The following is a 19509-nucleotide window of genomic DNA, read 5'->3' on the forward strand; positions in this document are numbered from 1 at the left end:
GGCTATCGGCCAGCTACAATAATGAAAAGAGATACATAGCTTCCCTGGTAGATCAGATGGTAAAGAATCTGCCTGCAATGCGGGAGACCTGGGTTCAAACCCTCGGTCGGGAAGATCCCCTGGAGAAGGAAACGGCAACCCACTTCAGTATTCTTGCCTGGTGAATTCCATGGACAGAGGAGCCTGGCGGGGCTACAGTCCATGGGGTCGCAAAGAGTCGGACACGACTGAAGCGACTAACACTTTCATACACAGCCGCAAACACGTTTCTAGATACAGAGGTTGGCGGCTGGGGTGGGGGGAGGTTGGGAGGTTTGGAGGGGTTGGGGAAGGCGGGATGCGGGGAAGATGAGAAATATATTTGGACAATCTAAGCAGGACTCGCTCCTCTCCCCTCTGGACTCCGATTTGAGCTACCTCCCCTCACCCTTCCACCCTTTCTGCCTAACTCCCCACCCGCGCTGAAGACTCAGAGCACCGAGGCGACTGCACTGGCGTAAATTTCTTCCTACTTGCGCCGCCGCCCCTGAAGGCCGTTTCATGACGTCAGAGCTGAGCGAGGGGGCGCCGCCTCCTGGGTGCCAGCCCCTCCCAGCCCTGCGGCCCTGGCTTGCCCTTTAAAAGAGCAGGGCCTGCGCCAACCGCCCCACACCGCGGGAACCAGGATACAAGGTTGTTTCCCGGAGCATCTTCATCTCGCCCTCCGTCCCCTTCTCATTCACCGCTTCAACTGCTATCCTCTTTTCCGCGCAGATTTGGACAAGACAGGCCATGCAGCCGGCCGCCCTTCTCGGCCTTCTGGGAGCCACGGTGGTTGCAGGTGAGTGGGCGCGGCTGGCCGTTCAGCACCGCGGACAGCGCCAGCCTCTGTCTCCTTGGCGGTTCTGGGCATCTTGGCTGGTGGATACTGGGAGAGAGGGAGGGTTGAGTGGAAGGTCTCTCCCTCCTGATTGAGGGTCTTAATTTCTTCCCTTCCCTGAGTATTTCCCTTCAACTGCCCGCCCCAACATCTGACTTGGAAAAAGCTAGAGGACTTCCTAGCTCATGTCTAAAATGTCACATCCTCTCCATCTATTTAGAGAAATGCTGTTATAGTCTTTCTGTATCTGCAATTAAGTGTTTGGCTTTTTAAAGACAGATGACCACGGAGAGACAGGAGTACACCTATTATATTAGTTGGCAACTGTATAATTTCTACGACATTAATATTATTTAAACATAATGAGATAAAGGTAAGTCTCTTATGCATATATGCATATAAGATATATCTTTTTTCTTAACATATATGTTAAGAAATGACACATATGTATGTTCACATAACCACAGGCTTAATGTAATATTTTTCTGTATTTTATATTTCTGTCTCTAGGCAGAGGTAATTTCACACTCAAATTAATACATCTTTAAGTTATAAATGAAAAGTGCAATAGACATTTTGACTTTTGTGCTCCAGAAAAATAGTGTGTGTGAAATAACCACAAAAATATTCTTAGAGTAGTGAAAACAAATTGTTTTATTCAATTTGGGAGGATGCAATTTTGAGTAGTAGATATTTGACAGTTTCTTTATGTGTTGAAAATTGTGGGATTAATCTTTCAAACTGCTCTGAATCTCAATGATCTTTGGAGATTTGGGCGGGGGGAAGTGTGTGTGTGTGTGTATTTGTGTGCTGAAGTCATTATGAGTTCCACTGAAAAGTCAATATGCTGCCACCAGATTAAACTGGAGGGTTTTTTTTTTAAACTGTCTTAATGACCTCATAGAATATTGTTCTTATCTAAGACTGAGATTCCTAACTAGAATTAAAGCATTGCCATCCATGAATATGAGGGTTTCATTGACAGTATTACTGGATCCCAGATGTAAAGAGAAGACAAAAGCCCGTGGTAATTTTTTAATTGCAAATTCAGAATTTTCAAAAAATTCTTGTCACTCTTACAAATTGCCTATAAATGTTCATGATTTAATTGAAGAAAGCCAAATAAATATTTAGAGTCCTTCCTGGTGAAAAATATTTGCAGAAAGGAATTGCTTAATAGGCTAAATCTGTGCTATATACTTTGTGCTATAGACCACAAAAACAATGTCATTTCTGAGACTTATTTACCTACGTGTGTATTAGTCACTCAGTCATGTCTGACTCTTTGTGACCCCATGGACTGTAGCCCACCAGGTTCCTCTGTCCATGGAATTCTCCAGGCAGGAATACTGGAGTGGGTTGCCATTCTCTACTCCAGAGGATCTTCCCAACCCAGGGATCAAACCCAGTCTCTTGCATTGCAGGCAGTTTCTTTACCACTGAGCTACCAGGGAAGCCCCTGTAAAATATTTATGGCTCTTTTGCAAGATAATATTTTAAGAAGGGTTTATATTTTAATATCAACTAAAATCAAGATAATCTTTAAAAAAGTTTTTTGCTGAGCTATAATTCACACACCATAAAATCTATACTTTTTAAATTGCATAAATCAGTGATTTTTAGAAGACTCACATATTGTGTAACCATTATAACATTTCAGAACATTTTCTCTCACCCCAGGAAAAAAAACTCTATTCCCCATTCCCTCCTCCTTCAAATGCTTGGAAATGAGACACGGTAGCCTTCAAGCAGAGTTTGTTATTTACCAAAATCACAGGAATCCTGCAGAAAACATATGGTTTATTTCCTACCATTATGAGCTTCTGGAAGGAGATCTGTATCTTTCTACAGTAGTTACTATGTATCCTAAAAATTAATATGCATTCAGGAGCTACATGCTATTCATAGTACACTAGGTAAGATGGTTTCTGCATTCAAAAGAGCTTGCTTACTGTATTATTTTATAGCTGTTTTATTTTCACTCTGGGATCAAACCTTAGTTTGTTAGTCTTATTTGTTGTTCTTGTTCAGTCACTCAGTCATATCCAACTTCTTGCAACCCCATGGACTGCAGCACCCCAGGCTTCCCTGTCCTTCATCATCTCCCGGAGCTAACTCAAACTCATGTCCATTGAGTCAGTGATGCTATCCAACCATTTTGTCTTCTGTTATCCCCTTCTCCTACCAAAAAGATCTTAATGACCCTGATAACCACAATGGTGTGATCACTCACTTAGAGCCAGACATACTGGAATGCAAAGTCAAGGGGGCTTTAGGAAGCATCACTATGACCAAAGCTAGTGGAGGTGATGGAATTCCAGCTGAGCTATTCCAAATCCTGAAAGATGATGTTGTGAAAGTGCTGCACTCAATATGCCAGCAAACTTGGAAAACGCAGCAGTTAGTCTTATGGAATACTAATATTTTGGAAGTTATTCTCAGATTTACCATGTGATATTATTTGAAAGTTTTTCTGCCATTTTATTACTTCACTTTTATCATAATCATTGGGTTTTCTTTTGTGCCCCCTAAATCTTAACTTATACAGAAATAAAATAAGCTACATTAGAGGTATCAACATATCTTTGGTTATTACTTTGTTGTCACAGATTCTACTGAAAGAAATACAATGGAACTTAGATATCTCAGTAGATGCATAATATGTTTTCATAAGGAGATCTGAGTTCCATCAAAAAGACATCTGAAGAGCCTCAATCAGGGAAATAGGACTGTTCTATAAAAACAAACATAAGTTACAAATTGTTTAGAGTCACTAAAGAAAAATATTACTCTGCCCCAAATAGTTAATAATAGCAACTATTATACATCTGCAGGGGGAAAAAAAGAGAAAAGCTATTAGCAAGAAAATGAATTACTAAAGAAAGTTTAGTAAAGCTAGAATTTAAAAAGGCAACTTCTAGTTTATTGCAGGAGTTATTCTCTCAGTTATTTCTTTTCAGGGGATTTTCCAGATATCAGGTGGAAAGAGTAAGTGCTGAAGTAGGAATTTTCTCAAATAACAGTCATTTGGGGGATAAAATAATGGCCCAGCATACTGGACTCTGAATGTCAAAGGTGGCCATCCAGAGCTTGTCTGAACTGCATTTCAGGAATATCATGGGGTCATCCCTTGTTAGCCACCTCTCAAATATTTTACCCATGATTTTATTTTAACACATTGCATTACTTAAGTCCCTTGAAACAACTGAAGTAGATCCCAGGCTGTGCTTTGATAAGGAAAATTCACTAAGGTAAGTAAATGAAATAGGAGTTTTATTTCTAAATTGAATGCTATGGTTTGACTAGGGGGAAACAGTCAAAGAGCCTTTGAAAGCAAATATTTGGAAGGAAAGGTCAGGTTGCTGGTAATAAGCAGCTGCATTTGAATAGCTTACATCTCTGATGTCTGAGAGTTTTGCTCTTGCTCCAAATAGCTCTTCACTTGTTTCAAATTCCTAGAAGAATCTTTTGCACTGAGCTTCTCCAGCCATAATAACTGGAAGTGTCAGGAGAACTATGGAGATGGACCTATATGTAAATGCTTTGAACTCCTCCAGTGGAAAGGGCTTAGACAGAACAAAATCAAAGTGAAAGATAAAAAAATCAAAGCAACTGAAAAAGGCATTGTAAAATTAAAAACACCTGAAGCGTTTCCTAAGAAGACAAAAGCACCTCAATCATGGGTTTAAAATAAACAGAATCTCATAAAATTTAATTTAAACAAATGAAAATTTATCTTTTTGCAATATCTCATGAGTTCTTTTAAACACTTATTTGCATGTGCTATCATGGACTTGGTGCTATCTGGTAAAATTAGATACTTTCCATGTTCTTTACCTGGATGCAGACAACATGGGGGAAGGGAAGCAACACCGATACAGCCGCATAAGCATGCTTGTCTAAGAAAAGACTTGGGGTAAAACAAGGTAATTAATTATATAAAATAATCACAACCATGTTTTTGTAAAGGAAGTGAGTTTCAGGGAAAATATTTTCTTGGGGACTGAAGAGGCAGAGGGAATCACATATCTTTACCCATTTTGAGTAGGCAGAAAGGTTGCAGAGGACACCCTGGTTTCCTTTAAACTAGGTTTGCTTTTAATTTTTTTAAATTGATATATACATAGAAAACTGCATGAATCATAAGTTTACAGTTTGGGCTTCCCTGGTGGTTCTGTGCTAGAGAGTCCACCTACTAATGCAGGAGATATGGTTTTGATCCTTGATCCAGGAAGATCCCAAATGTCTCAGAGCAATGAAGCCCATGTTCTGCAACTATATTAAGCCTGTGCACCACAACTAATGTGTCCTTGTGTCCTAGAGCCCATGCTCCACAAGAGAAGCCACCACAATGGGAAGCCTGAGTACCACAAATAGACAGTAGTCCCTGCTCACTGCAACTGGAGAAAAACCTACCCAGCAACAAAGACCCAGCACAACCAAAAATAAATAAATAAACTTCTTTTCAAAAAGACTTTTTTTAAAAAAAGAAAGATCCCACATGCCACATGGCCAAAAAAATAAATAAGTATACTTCTTACTGAATTTTTCACTCATTGAACACACCTGTGTAATCAGTACCCAGATGGAAAATAGAACACTGTCAGTATCCCAGAAGGTCTCCTTCTGTGGATATGATTTATTTTGGATGTAAGATGGCATTTATTTCCAAATCTTGTCTACAACATGTAAAGGGAAAACAGCTGTGTGTGTATACTTCCAACTGGGATGATTCCGGTCCCTGAGGCAGACATCCCCAATTGTCTACACCCTGCTCAACTCTGACTCTGCTCCTCCTTCCAAGTAACATACTAGGGGTGGGGTGATTTTGTGAATTTGCAGACACACAACTTCCAAAAATCAACTCACATCATTTCCCATTCCTTTTCTCCTTCAAAGCTGTCAGCTCTATGCCAGTGGACATCAGGAACCACAAGGAAGAAATGGTAAGTTGAAATGGAATTCTGAAATCTAGACTTTTATCTAGACTCTGGATTCTCCCACTCATTAGCTCATCAAACTAAACAAAACAAAAAGGAAACAACAATGTGGAAACAGGAGTAAGTGATGTCTCTCTTGCCTTCATTTTTTTACCTTCTTCCTGGATGTGTTAGTGCCCATGAGGATAGCTGTCATCACACCATTTTCCTTCTAATCTGTTCAGAAATGGATATTTATTTCTTTCTCTGTATAGTCTTGACCCAGTGCCTTTCTGCATTGCTCTGTGGAGAGGCCTGGGAGGTTTCAGTACAGACCTTGTGAATGTACATTCCTGATCCAAGGATTCTGCATAAGTACAGGTCACATAGTCAAGCTTCTCTCAACAGCAGCTCTGGCTTAAGTAGTCCATCCCAGTGACACCAGCTTTGCCAACCTGATTTTGGGCTCCCCCCTAGGTGACTCACTGCATCATCGAGGTCCTCTCAAATGCCCTATTGAAGTCCAGCGCTCCACCCATCACTCCTGAGTGCCGACAAGTCCTGAAGAAGAGTAAGTATCCTCCACTGCAGGAAATCTTTGTCCTTTGAATAAGGACAAAGATTTGTCCTTTCTCCTGCTCCCTCCATTTCAACTTCCATTTTACTTCCCTATGACCCAGGGTTGTGATGCAATGGGACAGGTACAGGCTCAATCAGTATCTGGGGAGATAAGCTATGGCATTTAGTCCTTGCTATGCCACTTAGTAGCTGGTGTTACCATGGGGAAGACCCCTTGCCTCTCTGGGCCTATCTCCTCAAATTAAATGAGGGAGTTGAACTCAATGATAGTCTCTGAGATGTTTATCAGTTCTTAAATTCCTTGGTTTGAGAGTTTGGAATTTTAAAACAGGCTTTTATTTAGTGGAGGGACGTATGGGGAATGCTTGTTTGTGATTAGACAGAGGGGAGAAGTGTTGAAAGATGAAAGGATAGAAGAAAACAAAAGTTATGCTTCTCTTTGCTTTCTACTCTTCTGACAATGAGGAGTTAGAAACTTGGAAAGGTGACTGGGAAAATTTTGGCTGGTTATGTAACAGATTGGTTAAGCCGTTTTAGTCCATAGTTTATTAGAATGTGTGTGTGTGTGTGTGTGTGTGTGTGCATGCATGCATGCGTGCACATGTGCAACTCTTGGCAACTCCTGCCAGGCTCTTCTGTCCATGGAATTTTCCAGGCAGAAATACTGAAGTTGTTTGCCATTTCCTTCTTCAGGGGATATTCCTGAACCAGGGATAGAACCTGAGTCTCCTGCAATGGCAGGCGAATTCTTTACCACTGCACCACCTGGGAAGCCCATTGTTAGAATGAGTGGTACTACCAAATGGTGTCAGGAGTTTCAGGCCTGAGAATTGGAAAGTGTGGGGACAGACTTAGAGCATCCAAAAAGTCAGAGCGATGGCCTTCTGAGTATAGACTGGGATGTTTCTCTGCAAAACAGCTGATGCTGAAAACAAAATCTGAACAGTGATAATCATTATCTATTGGGAGTTGACTTGAAGAGACAAATTTTACAAAACTATGCATCTCTTTTATCATAAAGTCAAACTGATTAAAAAAAAATCCAAAAAGCTGTGCTCTCTTTAACACCTTTCTCTGCTTTTAAATTTTGAGTCAGGCTATGAACATAAGATTTTATTTTTCTTTTCACCTTCAAAATTTCCCATTGCAAGATAATACTCTTTCCATTGCTGCACATGAGGCCCCATGTATAAAATTATATTTAAAAAAAATATTAGTGACTAACCAAAAGAGTAACCTGGGGGTCTCTATTCACCACTGGGGGCTTCAGGATAACCATAGGAGGTGTGGGAGCTTGAGGCCTTAGGAGCCCCATGCACAGTGGAAGGAAGCTTCCCTACCACTCAAAAAGTTTGAATTAACCATTGCAGGGAATAAGTGAAAGCAGGGTGGGTCTCCTGGCAGGGACTAAAATCTGCTCCTTTGGGCCAACCCATCTTGCTCTCTCCTTTCGCCTTTCTTTGTTTACCAGATGGATGTAGAAGTTCCAAGTCTGCCAGACTAAGTCACCAAAGAGCCATCATTGCTTTTTGTCATTCAGTCACTTAGAAGAGTTATTGATTGTAGGGCAAACTGCTGTTAACTGCCAAGATCAGATTCTTAACCCTCAGGTAGGATTCTAGCTTTTGCTCATCATTGACTGTGCCCTGGGTTTTTTTGAGGTCTCTTGAGAGATCCCTAGGAAAACTGGTAAAAATCAAATGACCCATGTCTATCAGGACCTTAGAGATGTCACAGCCAGAGAGCCATTCAATACTGAGATCAGGAAAATTTGAGCTTCTCCAGGGTGGCAGAGAGGAGAAGGCAATGGTATCCCACTCCAGTACTCTCACCTGGAAAATCCCATGGACAGACGACTGAGCGACTTCACTTTCACTTTCATGTATTGGAGAAGGAAATGGCAACCCACTCCAATGTTCTTGCCTGGAGAATCCCAGGGATGGGGGAGCCTGGTCGGCTGCTGTCTATGGGGTCGCACAGAGTCGGACACGACTGAAGCGACTTAGCAGCAGCAGCAGCAGGGTGGCGGAGAGTCAAACACCAGTCAGGGCCAGATAGACAGATAACAGAAAGGAGTAAAACAGGATAGGAAGTGATTCACAAACTGGAGGATACATGCCCCTTCTAAAGGGGAGTAGACTTTTTGCAGCTTCAATACTATTGTGAGAGAAATATGGATTCTGTTGAGAGATCTTGGGATTTTTCACAAAATTTTAAAGTTGGATTTTTCTGAGCAATATCTCCTGGCATTTAAGTACTGCCTCTGAATTCAAATTTACTGAAAATGTTATTTAGCCCAAATACAACTCACCTCTGGGCTACCAGTTCATAACTTCTGTTGACTGAAAAAAAGAAAAGCACAACCTAAAAGTTGAGAATTATGTTTTATTCCATGGACATATTGAGGACTTAAGCCCAGGAAACAGCCTCTCGGATAGCTCTGAGGGACTATTTTGAATAGGTAAGGGAGGAGCCAGGATATATAGGAGTTTTTGCAACAAAAACCAGGTAATCAGAACTTCAAAAGATTACTGTTAATTGAAGATAACTAGACATCTTAAGTTCATAAATTTAGCACTTTTCTACATATGGGAAGATGCAAGAGTTGGGGATTATTGAAGTCATCCCTTGGATATGTACTTTTATTTTTTCCTTCCTAAATCCCCTCTGGGTACACAATTAGGTGTGGCTGATGGCTTGATGACCATAACATCCTTTGTTTACTGACTTGGCAGGTGACATTCTTTGTCCACACTTCTATCCTATTCTGGTTTTCTCTCTCACTGATATGTCTTATGCTTATCAGAAAACTAATGGAGTTTTCTGCCAGCTAGATGGATGAATTCCTTCATGCAGCCTCCCTCCCATCCCCAGCCCATCTCCATCTCCATTCCCACTCTCTCCAGCACATCTCTGGATGTGCTGAGCAAACGAACATTTGGGGAGTAGAGAGGAATCATTGTTTTATGGTTTGAAGAGAACTTAGGGAATTCATGGTCCGATTTAACAGGTATAAAAATCTATTTGACCTGGTTGATCTGGTCCTCTTTGCCACATGATAGTCAGGGAAGGAAGGTGCATTTTTCCCCTTCTTACTTGAAGCAAGAGTGAGCTTCACACCTTCATTTTCAGATTGACAAAACTGTACACTGCTAATCACAGTCCTCCTCATATCTCAGCTGAAGGGGCTAAAAGCTAAATTTAGGAAGAAGTGCTAAGTCTCAGGCAAGCTGCTATAGGCAGCATACATTTAACCAGGAAAAAATAAAAATAATTCTCTTCCTTACCAGCAGGTAGTAGGAAATGGGCCACACAGCCTGTGCCCAGGGAAGCTGAGATCCTGTTTGAATGATGTCAGTATCTGCTCAGATCCTCCTTGCTTATCTGTGCCTACCTGGTCAACCCTGCCTCAGTGCTGCACACACCATCACTGGCTCATAAAAGGCAGAGGCATTGGGGGGGGGGGGGAGCTAGCCCTCAGGTGTCTGGGTATGAAAGGTCAGGGACATTTCAGTTGCCTCATAAAACATGAGAATATTATTATGCCAGACTAGGCTTTTAATCAGAGAGGAATAGACTGCTTTCATGGACATTTTTACAAAACAGACCAATTTTTTCTGTTTTGCAAATGTCAATTCAAAATGACTCATCAAGAGTTGTTCAGTAGAAATACCATGTGAACCACGAATATAATTTCAAATTTTCCAGTAGCCACATTAAAAAAGTAAAAAGAATAAATAATAATAAATTTAATAAGTAAATAATAATACATTTAATTTTGTCCCATTTATTTTGTCAATATGATTTTTATACATCCAATATATTTATAATATATTATACTATACATCCAAAATATTATCATTTCAACATATAACCAATATGAACATTTGAGACATCTTACATTCTTTTTTTTAATCTGAAGTATCTGACATTTTGTCACATCTTACATTTATGGCATGTCTCAGTTTGGACCAGCCACATTTCAAGTCCTCAATAACCACAAAGGGTTGGTGGCTCTCACCATGGATGGTGCAGAGGTCAGCCCAGAGCCATGAGCGGCCTTGACTTCAGTTGTTCTATCTGAACTCAGTGACATCAGCTGAAATCCAAGCCCTCCAAGCTAACAACTCAGTGTTAACTGTATTATCTCCTTTCGTGGCATGCCCTTGAGTTAAGGGACTTCCCTGGTGGCAAGCTCAGATGGTAAAGTGTCTGCCAACAATGCAGAGACCTGGGTCCAATCCCTGGGTTGAGAAGATCCTCTAGAGAAGGAAATGGCAACCCACTCCAGTACTCTTGCCTGGAAAATCCCATAGATGGAGGAGCCTGGTAAGCTACAGTCTGTGGGGTAGCAGACAGTTGGACACAACTGAGCGACTTCACCTTACCTGACCTTATCTTAGTCAAGAAGCTGTCAACAAATAATGAATTTGAGTCAGTGTAGTGAGGCGGATGAACCTAGGGCTATGTTATATAGAATGAAGTAGGTCAGAAAGTGAAAAACAAATATTGTATATTTAACATATATATGGAATCTAGAAAAATGGTACTGATGAATCTATTTGTAGGGCAGGAATAGAGATTCAGACATAGAGAATGCACTTATGGACACAGCAGGGGAAGAAGAGGGTGGGACAAATTGAGGGAAGAGCACTGAAAGATATACATTACCAAGTGTAAAATAGATAGTTAATGGGAAGTTGCCATTTACAGCAGGGAGCTCAGCCTGGTGTTGTTTGATAATCTAGAGGGCTGGGATGGGGTAAGAGGTGGAAGGGAGGTTCAACAGGGAGGCGACATGTGTATACCTGTGGCTGATTCATGTTGATATATGGTAGAAACCAACACAACATGGTAAAGTGATTATCCTCCGATTAAAATGAAATAACTTAAAAAAAGAAGCTGTCGACATTTGGAAAACATGAGAGAAAACAATATTCAGTTGAAATATTTGTTACACCACCTACTGTTACTGTTGACTTGTGCCATACAAAGATAACTCAGTTTACTGAAGTTCATTCTCAACATTTGAGAACAGGAGGGGCAGATGGGACCTGAATGAGGGAAGGATATGGGCCCTTCCACTGCTGTACAGTTTTTTCAGGGAAGAAATATACACCCTGCTTATCACCAATTATTAAGTTATATTGTCACTTATTGCTAAGTTGCATTTATACAGTTGATTGGATAATTAAAGTCTGATAAACTAAGAGACAAGTCTGAGTGACTGAACAACAACAAACTAATAAAGAAATTTAATCCTCTGTTGAATCTGATATTTCCCATTTTGGCTATTTAACTTTACTTAGCTGGGTTCTGAAGGAGGCAATGGCACCCCACTCCAGCACTCTTGCCTGGAAAATCCCATGGACAGAGGAGTCTGGTAGGCTGCAGTCCATGGGGTCGCGAAGAGTCAGATATGACTGAGTGACTTCACTTTCACTCTTCAGCATTGGAGAAGGACGTGGCAACCCACTCCAGTGTTCTTGCCTGGAGAATCCCAGGGACAGTGGAATGCCTGGTGGGCTGCTGTCTATGGGGTCGCACAGAGTCGGACACGACTGAAGCGACTTAGCAGCAGCAGCAGCTGGGTTCTAGTGGGAGATATTTACACAATGCTAATTTTTAAAGGTTTACTTAGAGTAAATTTGGAAAGAATGGTCCTTAATTACACCTCTCTGAGCCTCAATGTCTCTGTAGTCACAAGGAGGTTGAACTACACAAATTCTAAGGTTTCTTCTGGTTCTAAATTCTAACATTTTATAGAATTTTTATAGTAGTTTATAAACCTATATTTGAGTTTCAATTTGGTCACTGAAAGATGCTCAGGTGATCCAGGGGTTAAGAATCCACCTAACAACGCAGAGGACCCAGATTTGATTCCTGGTCCTGGAAGCTCCCACCTGTCTTGGAGCAACTTAGCCCAATACACCACAACTACTGACCCTGTGCTCTGCGACAAAAGAAGCCACCGCAGTGAGACGCCTGCACACCACAAGGAAGAGTAGACCCCCCAACTCACTGCAACTAGAGAAAGGCTACAGGCAGCAAAGACCCTCCCCCCAAATGTAGCCAAGAAAAGATGCTTATTGGGTGTTATGAAAAAATAAATATGTAGAGTATTTATCAGATTTAAATACAGCTAAGAAGTTTTCATACCATTTCTTTCAAAAGTAATCTTAAAAAATTAACTTAAAAAATTACCCAAGGATTTTCAGGATCTTTAGGGTTTGTAGTGATCACGAGGCTGGTGCTTACTGAACCACAAGCAATTCTGAAGTGATACTCTTTTTTTATTTTCATTATAGATGGAAAAGAGCTCAAAGATGAAGAGAAAAGTGAAAATGAAAACACAAGGTTTGAAGTGAGATTGTTGAGAGACCCAGCTGACACCTCAGAAGCCCCCGGGCTCTCCAGTAGGGAGGACTCAGGGGAGGGGGATGCCCAAGCCCCAACAGTAGCAGACACGGAGAGCGGTGGGCATAGCCGAGAGCGGGCAGGCGAGCCCCCGGGAAGTGAAGTGGCCAAAGAAGCAAGGACACGCTATTCTAAGAGCGAGGGACAGAACAGGGAGGAAGAAATGGTAAAATATCAGAAAAGGGAACGTGGGGAAGATGGCAGTGAGGAGAGACTGTCTGAAGGGCTGGGAGAGGCACAAACGGCTTTTCTCAACCAAAGAAACCAGACTCCGGCTAAGAAAGAGGAGTTAATGTCCAGATATGATACAGAGTCTGCCGGGGGCCTTGAGAAGTCGCATAGCCGGGAGAGGAGCAGCCAGGAGAGCGGAGAGGAGACCAAGAGCCAGGAGAACTGGCCCCAAGAGCTGCAAGGCCGCCCGGAGGGCCAGGAAGCACCCGGAGAAAGCCAAGAGGATGCCAGCCCCGAGGTGGATAAACGGCGCTCGAGGCCAAGACACCACCACGGGAGGAGCAGGCCCGACAGGTCCTCTCAGGAGGGGAATCCCTCCCTCGAGGAGGAGTCACACGTGGGCACGGCCAACTCGGGGGAAGAGAAAGCCCGCCATCCAGCCCACTATAGGGCTTTGGAGGAGGGAGCCGAATATGGGGAGGAAGTGAGGAGACACTCAGCTGCCCAGGCTCCCGGGGACTTGCAGGGGGCACGATTCGGGGGCAGAGGGCGTGGAGAGCACCAGGCTCTAAGGCTTCCCAGCGAGGAGAGCCTAGAGCAGGAAAACAAGAGACACGGCCTCAGCCCGGATCTAAACATGGCGCAGGGGTACAGCGAGGAGAGCGAGGAAGAGAGGGGTCCGGCGCGGGGACCCAGCTACAGAGCCCGGGGAGGGGAGGCGGCGGCCTACTCCACGCTAGGCCAAACAGAAGAGAAACGGTTCTTGGGTGAAACGCACCACCGTTTTCAGGAAAGCCAGAGGGACAGGGCGAGGCGCCGCCTACCAGGCGAGCTGAGAAATTACCTCGACTATGGTGAGGAAAAGGGTGAGGAAGGAGCCCAAGGGAAGTGGCAGCCGCAGGGAGACCCGCGAGACGCTGAGGAGAACAGGGAAGAGGCTAGGCTTCGAGGCAAACAGTATGCTCCCCATCACATCACTGAAAAGAGATTAGGGGAGCTACTCAATCCATTCTACGACCCTCCCCAGTGGAAGAGCAGCCGTTTTGAGAGAAAAGACCACATGGATGACAGTTTTCTTGATGGTGAAGAGGAAAATGGGCTGACCTTGAATGAGAAGCATTTCTTCCCAGAATACAACTATGACTGGTGGGAGAAAAAGCCCTTTGAAGAGGATGTAAACTGGGGGTATGAAACGAGAAACCCAGTCCCCAAACTGGATCTAAAAAGGCAGTATGACCGAGTGGCCGAACTGGACCAGCTCCTTCACTACAGGAAGAAGTCAGCTGAGTTCCCAGACTTCTATGACTCCGAGGAGCAGATGAGCCCACGACACACAGCAGAAAATGAAGAGGAAAGGGCTGGACAAGGAGTTCTGACGGAGGAAGAGGTATAGTGTGGGGCTTCTGCTTAAAACTAACTTCAGATAGCTAATGTTAGTATGTTATGTACAAGATTATCTAATGTTATGGGGAAAATGATGGGAATTAATTACCATGAGACTGTAGACCTAGTAAGGGAATGGTAGAAATCTAGGTTTGATTTCTACCTGGCATCTAGCCGTTGTCCACATCCCTGTCAACTTCCTCCCACTGAAGTGCTTCTCAACCTCAGCCACACACCTTCATCACCTGGAGAGCTTGAAAAATTACTGACATTCTGGGACCCACCCTCAGAGATTCTGTCTGGTACTGGGTGCTGCCTGGGCATCAGGATGTTTTAAAGCTCCCAGGTGGTTTCAGTATTCAGCCAAAGTTGAAAACCACTGACCTAATGTTTTCTCCTCGGTCATTTGACTTTTCATCACTATTTCCTGGGGTAGGAAAGAACAGATGGTACAGAAATTAGCTGCTTTGTTCTCTCTTTATTATCTCCTAGCCTACAACATTCAGACGTCTACGTCTGGGAGAAGTAACATTACCAGAGCGTTACCTTCCTTAACAGTGTTTTTGTTTTTTTTCTCCCAGTATTGATTATGTAGGTTGGCGCTTCCCAAAGTTGAATGTTTATCAGAATCATATGGGATTTCTAGCCTTAGAGTGTCTGGTTTGGTACATAGGCCACAGGTAGGGCTCAAGAACCTGTATTTCTGATAAGTTCCCTAGTGATGCTGATGCTGCTGGTCAAGGAACTGCATTTTGAAAACCACTGATGTAGGCTATCTTCTATAGCCTCTAACATATCAAAAACTCCCTTTTCTGTTCATACTCCCTCAAACTATAAAAAGGTAGGTTGTTTTTTGATCTGGGACCTCATGCCTCCACTTTTCTGTATTTTCTAGGAAAAAGAACTTGAAAACTTGGCTGCGATGGATTTGGAACTACAGAAAATAGCTGAGAAGTTCAGTGGTAACCGAAGGGGCTAATGGTCATTAGAGTAAAGGGCAGATTTTAAGAGAGCCTTCACATGATCTGTTACCCACCACTTCACTGAAAGACCCCATTTATTTACCTAAAGGCAGAAAGTAGAATTTACTCATCCAATGTTTGACACAATTGGAAATGTCTTTAATTTTTGCCAGAATGCTATTGAAAATATGAATAGCATGACTTGTAGTATACTCTTGATCAAAAAGTAGATATATTAACATGCTTGTGACAATGACTGTGCTACTGTCCTTGAAAAAATGTCTTAGTTTGAAGTAATAAAAGATTCACCTGAGGTCAAAAGCGTCATGTTCTCAGCTTCCTTTGGGCTAATAGGAAGGAGTCTGACTTTCAGATCCATTCTTAAGTAAATTCTAAAATACAGCATTAAGATTTGTTGGTTTGTTGGTCTTTGGATGCAGAATAGAAAAGAAAAAAAAAAAAAAGGAAATGAGCAAACATCTGAAATAAAATAATCCTGTGGAGGATATAAAGAGAAAGAGATCAGGAAAAGGCATCTATTCCCCTGGGCTGGAGAAAGGTTAAATAGGCGTAAAGAACCTGTTTCAAAAATGATTATAAGACATTACTTTTAAAATCCTATTACCTGGAGAGCTCTGGGAATAGCTGGCCCAGAGTCATTTTTCAGGGCTGAGGAGAAAGTTTGGATAGTGGGAAGAACTCCTGACTGGGAATCATATCTGGGCTAGGTCAGACAGATCCTTGGAACTTCAGGGCCTGCTTGATTTCTGCTCTTTAAGAAGACAAGGCTCTGATTCTGTAGCTGTGTGACTTTGGGCGAGTTACTTTCCCTCTCTGGAGCTCAGGTACAACAGTAAAACAAGGATATCTGTTCATTGGATTGTTATGAGGATGACTGAGTTTATGCAAAACACTCAGCGTAGTGGCTGGTGTAAGGCAATGGTGTAGGAAACACTGGCAGCTAGCATTTCTATGGCTGCAGCTTCTCCCAGCAAGACTGACAGACAAGATCTATTCTTCCTTTTACTTGTCATCTCATTCCTCACATATGGTGGCTTCTGCTTGGTTTATTACTACTGTTTTGGTAGTTGAGGGAAAGAGTTGTTTTCTGGGCATCAACCATGACTTTTATTCAACTGGAAGGCCTGGTTATCCTCCTCTTGACTAAGTCAAGAATGGCCTGTGACTCAGCCAGATTATTCTGAGGTTAACTCTCAGTGACATTTTTATCATACAGAGAGCAAGCCAATCAGTGTGATGAAACTGACAGCAAATTGTTCTAAATCTGGGCACACACTTTTCAAAGGCTGCTTATTATCTCTTTAGGGTCCTTTTTTCTTGCCATGGGATCATGATAGGCTTCTTTCAGAGGCAAGTGAGAGTGCTAGGTGGCTGCTGAAGGCAGTCCTCATGAGGCAAGGAGTTGATATATAAATGTTGTACTGGTTTCCTGGGGCTGCCATAACAAAGTACCACAAACTGGGTAGTTTAAAACAACAGAAATTTCTTCTCTTGTAGCCAGAAGTTCAACATCAAGGGGCTGGCAGGGCCACACTCCTCCCAGTCAGTAGAAGAACATCTTTCCTTGCCTCTTCCAGCTTCTGGTGGTTTCAGTCATTTTGTGACTTGTGGCAGCATCACTCCAGTCTCTGCCCCCATCTTAACATAACCATCTTCTTTCTATGAGTCTCTCCTGTTCGCACAATGTTCTTTTTATAAGGATGTGAGTCATACTGGATTAAGGGCCCACCCTCCTCCAGTATGAACTCATCTTAACTGATTACATCTGCATCAATTCTATTTCCAAATAAAGTCACATTTGGAGGAACTAGGGCTTGGAACTTCAACATATCTTTTTCTGGGGGCAAAATCTAACCCATTTAAACAATTTAACAGGCAGGCCAGCTCCCACACCCCTCAGGTGGGTTAACTCTGAGCCACATATTCTATGCCTCCCAAAACTTCCTGGGGGATTGAGCCCCAGGTGCCACAGGTGACCTCACTAATGCACCCATTATGGGCTGTGTTTACCTCTCTGTCCTTCTCCTACTGGTGTTTCCTGGGATCACCTCCTAGATTAACTGATTGTCGTCAACTATTTAGTTCAGGGATTGCTCCTGGGAAACCCTAACATAAGAAAATTCAAAGGCAAGCTTATTTTATGGCAAATAATGTAACCATAGTTATAATACATTGCAGTTATAACCACCTGTCTTAATGCATCTTGATAGAAGATACTAGGAAATGCTTAACATATTGCAATATATAAAATGCAATATGTCTCTCCCTTTCTCCAGTGCAGTCCAATAAAAAATAAAATAACTTTCTAAATAAAGAGAACTCATGGGCCCAAAATGAATAGACATTTACTTACTGGATGAGAGAAACACTGCAGTGCATCAAATTCCAGCCTGGCAAGTCTCTCACAGACATGCAGTGGGCACTGCTCATGAGGGGAAGCTGCTGGTAAATGGAGCACAGCACTGCATGATGCCTCAGGCTTGGAGATGGTTCACGCAGCTTCCTTCTGGCCCACTGCCTGGTGAGGTCCTGTGCACAGCCTTTCATCTTAGTTTGCAGACACTTCAGGGCAGGGGAATATGCAGGCACAAATGCCCCATCAGGGATGCAGGAGACATCCAGAGAGTCCCACCTGAGCTGTGGTGCCCAGCAGAGTGCAGTTAGGACCTCTGTGGGGCCACTATTTCTTCAAGAAGTCCAGGACCACCCGGGTCATGTTTTCACCTCCTTTAATCAAAATAATATATGTTTATGGTAAATCATCAAGTAGTCCTAAAAGGCTTACAGTGAGTGTTATGAGTTGAATCATGTGCCTCAAAATGCTATGTGTATTTAATCACTCAGTCATGTCTTACTCTTTGCAACCCCATAGGCTGTATGTGTGAAGCCTGCCAGGCTCCTCTGTCCATAGAGTTCTCCAGGCAAAATACTGGAGTGGGTAGCTATTCCCTTCTGTGGGGATCTTCCCTACTCAGGGATCAAACCCGGGTCTCCCACATTGCAGGCAGATTTTTTACGTCTGAGCTACCAGAGAAGCCCAAAATGCTATGTTGAAGGCCTAACTCCTGGCACTTGTGAATGTGACCTTATTTGGAAATAAGAGTTTCTACAGATGCAATCTAGTTATACTGGGGTCATTAGGGTCCCCATATCCAATATGAAGAGGGAAATTTAAATATAGACACAGAGGAGAATGAATGCCATATGAAAACAGACATAGAGGGAAGATGGCCATGTGAAGACAGTGGCAGAGACTGTAGTTATGCTGACACCAGCCAAGAAACGCCTGGGTTACCAGAGAGGCAAGGAAAGATTATTGCCTAGAAGTTTCAGGAGGAGCGTGGCCCTGCTGACACCTACATTTGGGATTTCTGGCCTCTAGAGTTGTGAGAGACTGCATTTCTGTTTTAAGACACCCCGGTGTGGTACTTTGTTAGGGTACCGTAGGCACCTGATACAATGAGAAACAGATGGCCTTTGCCTCCTCCTCCCAAATCTTTGTGCAGATGCAGCCACCTGTAGTTACTTTACAGTTTTTTTTTCTTTTTCTTAGTTGAGTATTCTAATTATCACAGTTTCTAATATTTTATCAAGTGATGGGTCAGGAGGGGAGAAAGGATCCTCTTATTACAAAATGAAAATACACAACATAGTATATTGTTATAACATATAATTGGGAGATCTCAGGTACTAAATAACTAACTAAATACAATAATTACTATTTTCGCTCAGGAATTAGTCACTTGGACACATAACAGGCCTCAGTGAGAAAGTGAAGACCAAAAGGAAACAGAATGTGCCACGTGGACATCTGAGAAAAGACATATCAGGCAGAGGGAATAGCAGGTGCAAAGGCCCTGAGACAGGAATATGGTTAGAACACTTAGAGAACAAGGAGGCAGCTTGGGCACAGCCATGGAGGATGAGCATAGAGAGGTGGCAGGGTCCAAATCATGCAGGGTTTTGTAGGTCCTGGTAAGGACATTTACTTTAGCTATTGGAGAATTCTCTAGAAGACTGACATGGTTTGGTATACATCGTGATGGTTTGCAGCAGGGTGGTGGCACTAGGGATGAGGAAAAGTAGCCAAACTCAGGATATATTTTGGAGGCAGATAACGGAGGGCCAATGGCTTTGGTGTGGCAGGATGGAAAAAGAGGAGTCAAGGATGATTCCAAGGTTTCAGGCCTGAGCAACT

General features: G+C 42.7%; 1 protein-coding gene across 2 annotated transcripts; it reads left to right on the forward strand.

Annotated features, from left to right (window-relative positions):
• The first annotated feature begins 421 nt into the window (after positions 1–421).
• Positions 422–15611, forward strand: CHGB (chromogranin B). 2 transcript variants are annotated; one of them, XM_020883690.2, is made up of 6 exons: positions 422–672; positions 754–820; positions 5759–5805; positions 6256–6349; positions 12666–14332; positions 15224–15611. In XM_020883690.2, exons 2-6 carry the CDS (start codon positions 772–774, stop codon positions 15305–15307), a joined length of 1941 nt encoding a protein of 646 aa, XP_020739349.2. In that variant the 5' UTR covers positions 422–672; positions 754–771; the 3' UTR covers positions 15308–15611. The 2 variants fall into 2 exon arrangements, with proteins under 2 accessions (XP_020739349.2, XP_070328403.1); XM_070472302.1 differs by having other exon boundaries at positions 423–820.
• Positions 15612–19509: the final 3898 nt, after the last annotated feature.

The sequence above is a fragment of the Odocoileus virginianus genome, chromosome 9 (assembly GCF_023699985.2).
Source record: "Odocoileus virginianus isolate 20LAN1187 ecotype Illinois chromosome 9, Ovbor_1.2, whole genome shotgun sequence".
NCBI classification, from domain to species: domain Eukaryota; kingdom Metazoa; phylum Chordata; class Mammalia; order Artiodactyla; family Cervidae; genus Odocoileus; species Odocoileus virginianus.

Coding starts and splice junctions, on each gene's coding strand:
- CHGB (XM_020883690.2), top strand. CDS start 772: ATGCAGCCGGCCGCCCTTCTCGGCCTTCTGGGAGCCACGGTGGTTGCA. Junction 5,806..6,255: donor GGAACCACAAGGAAGAAATG/GTAAGTTGAAAT, acceptor GCTCCCCCCTAG/GTGACTCACTGCATCATCGA. Junction 14,333..15,223: donor GAGTTCTGACGGAGGAAGAG/GTATAGTGTGGG, acceptor TGTATTTTCTAG/GAAAAAGAACTTGAAAACTT.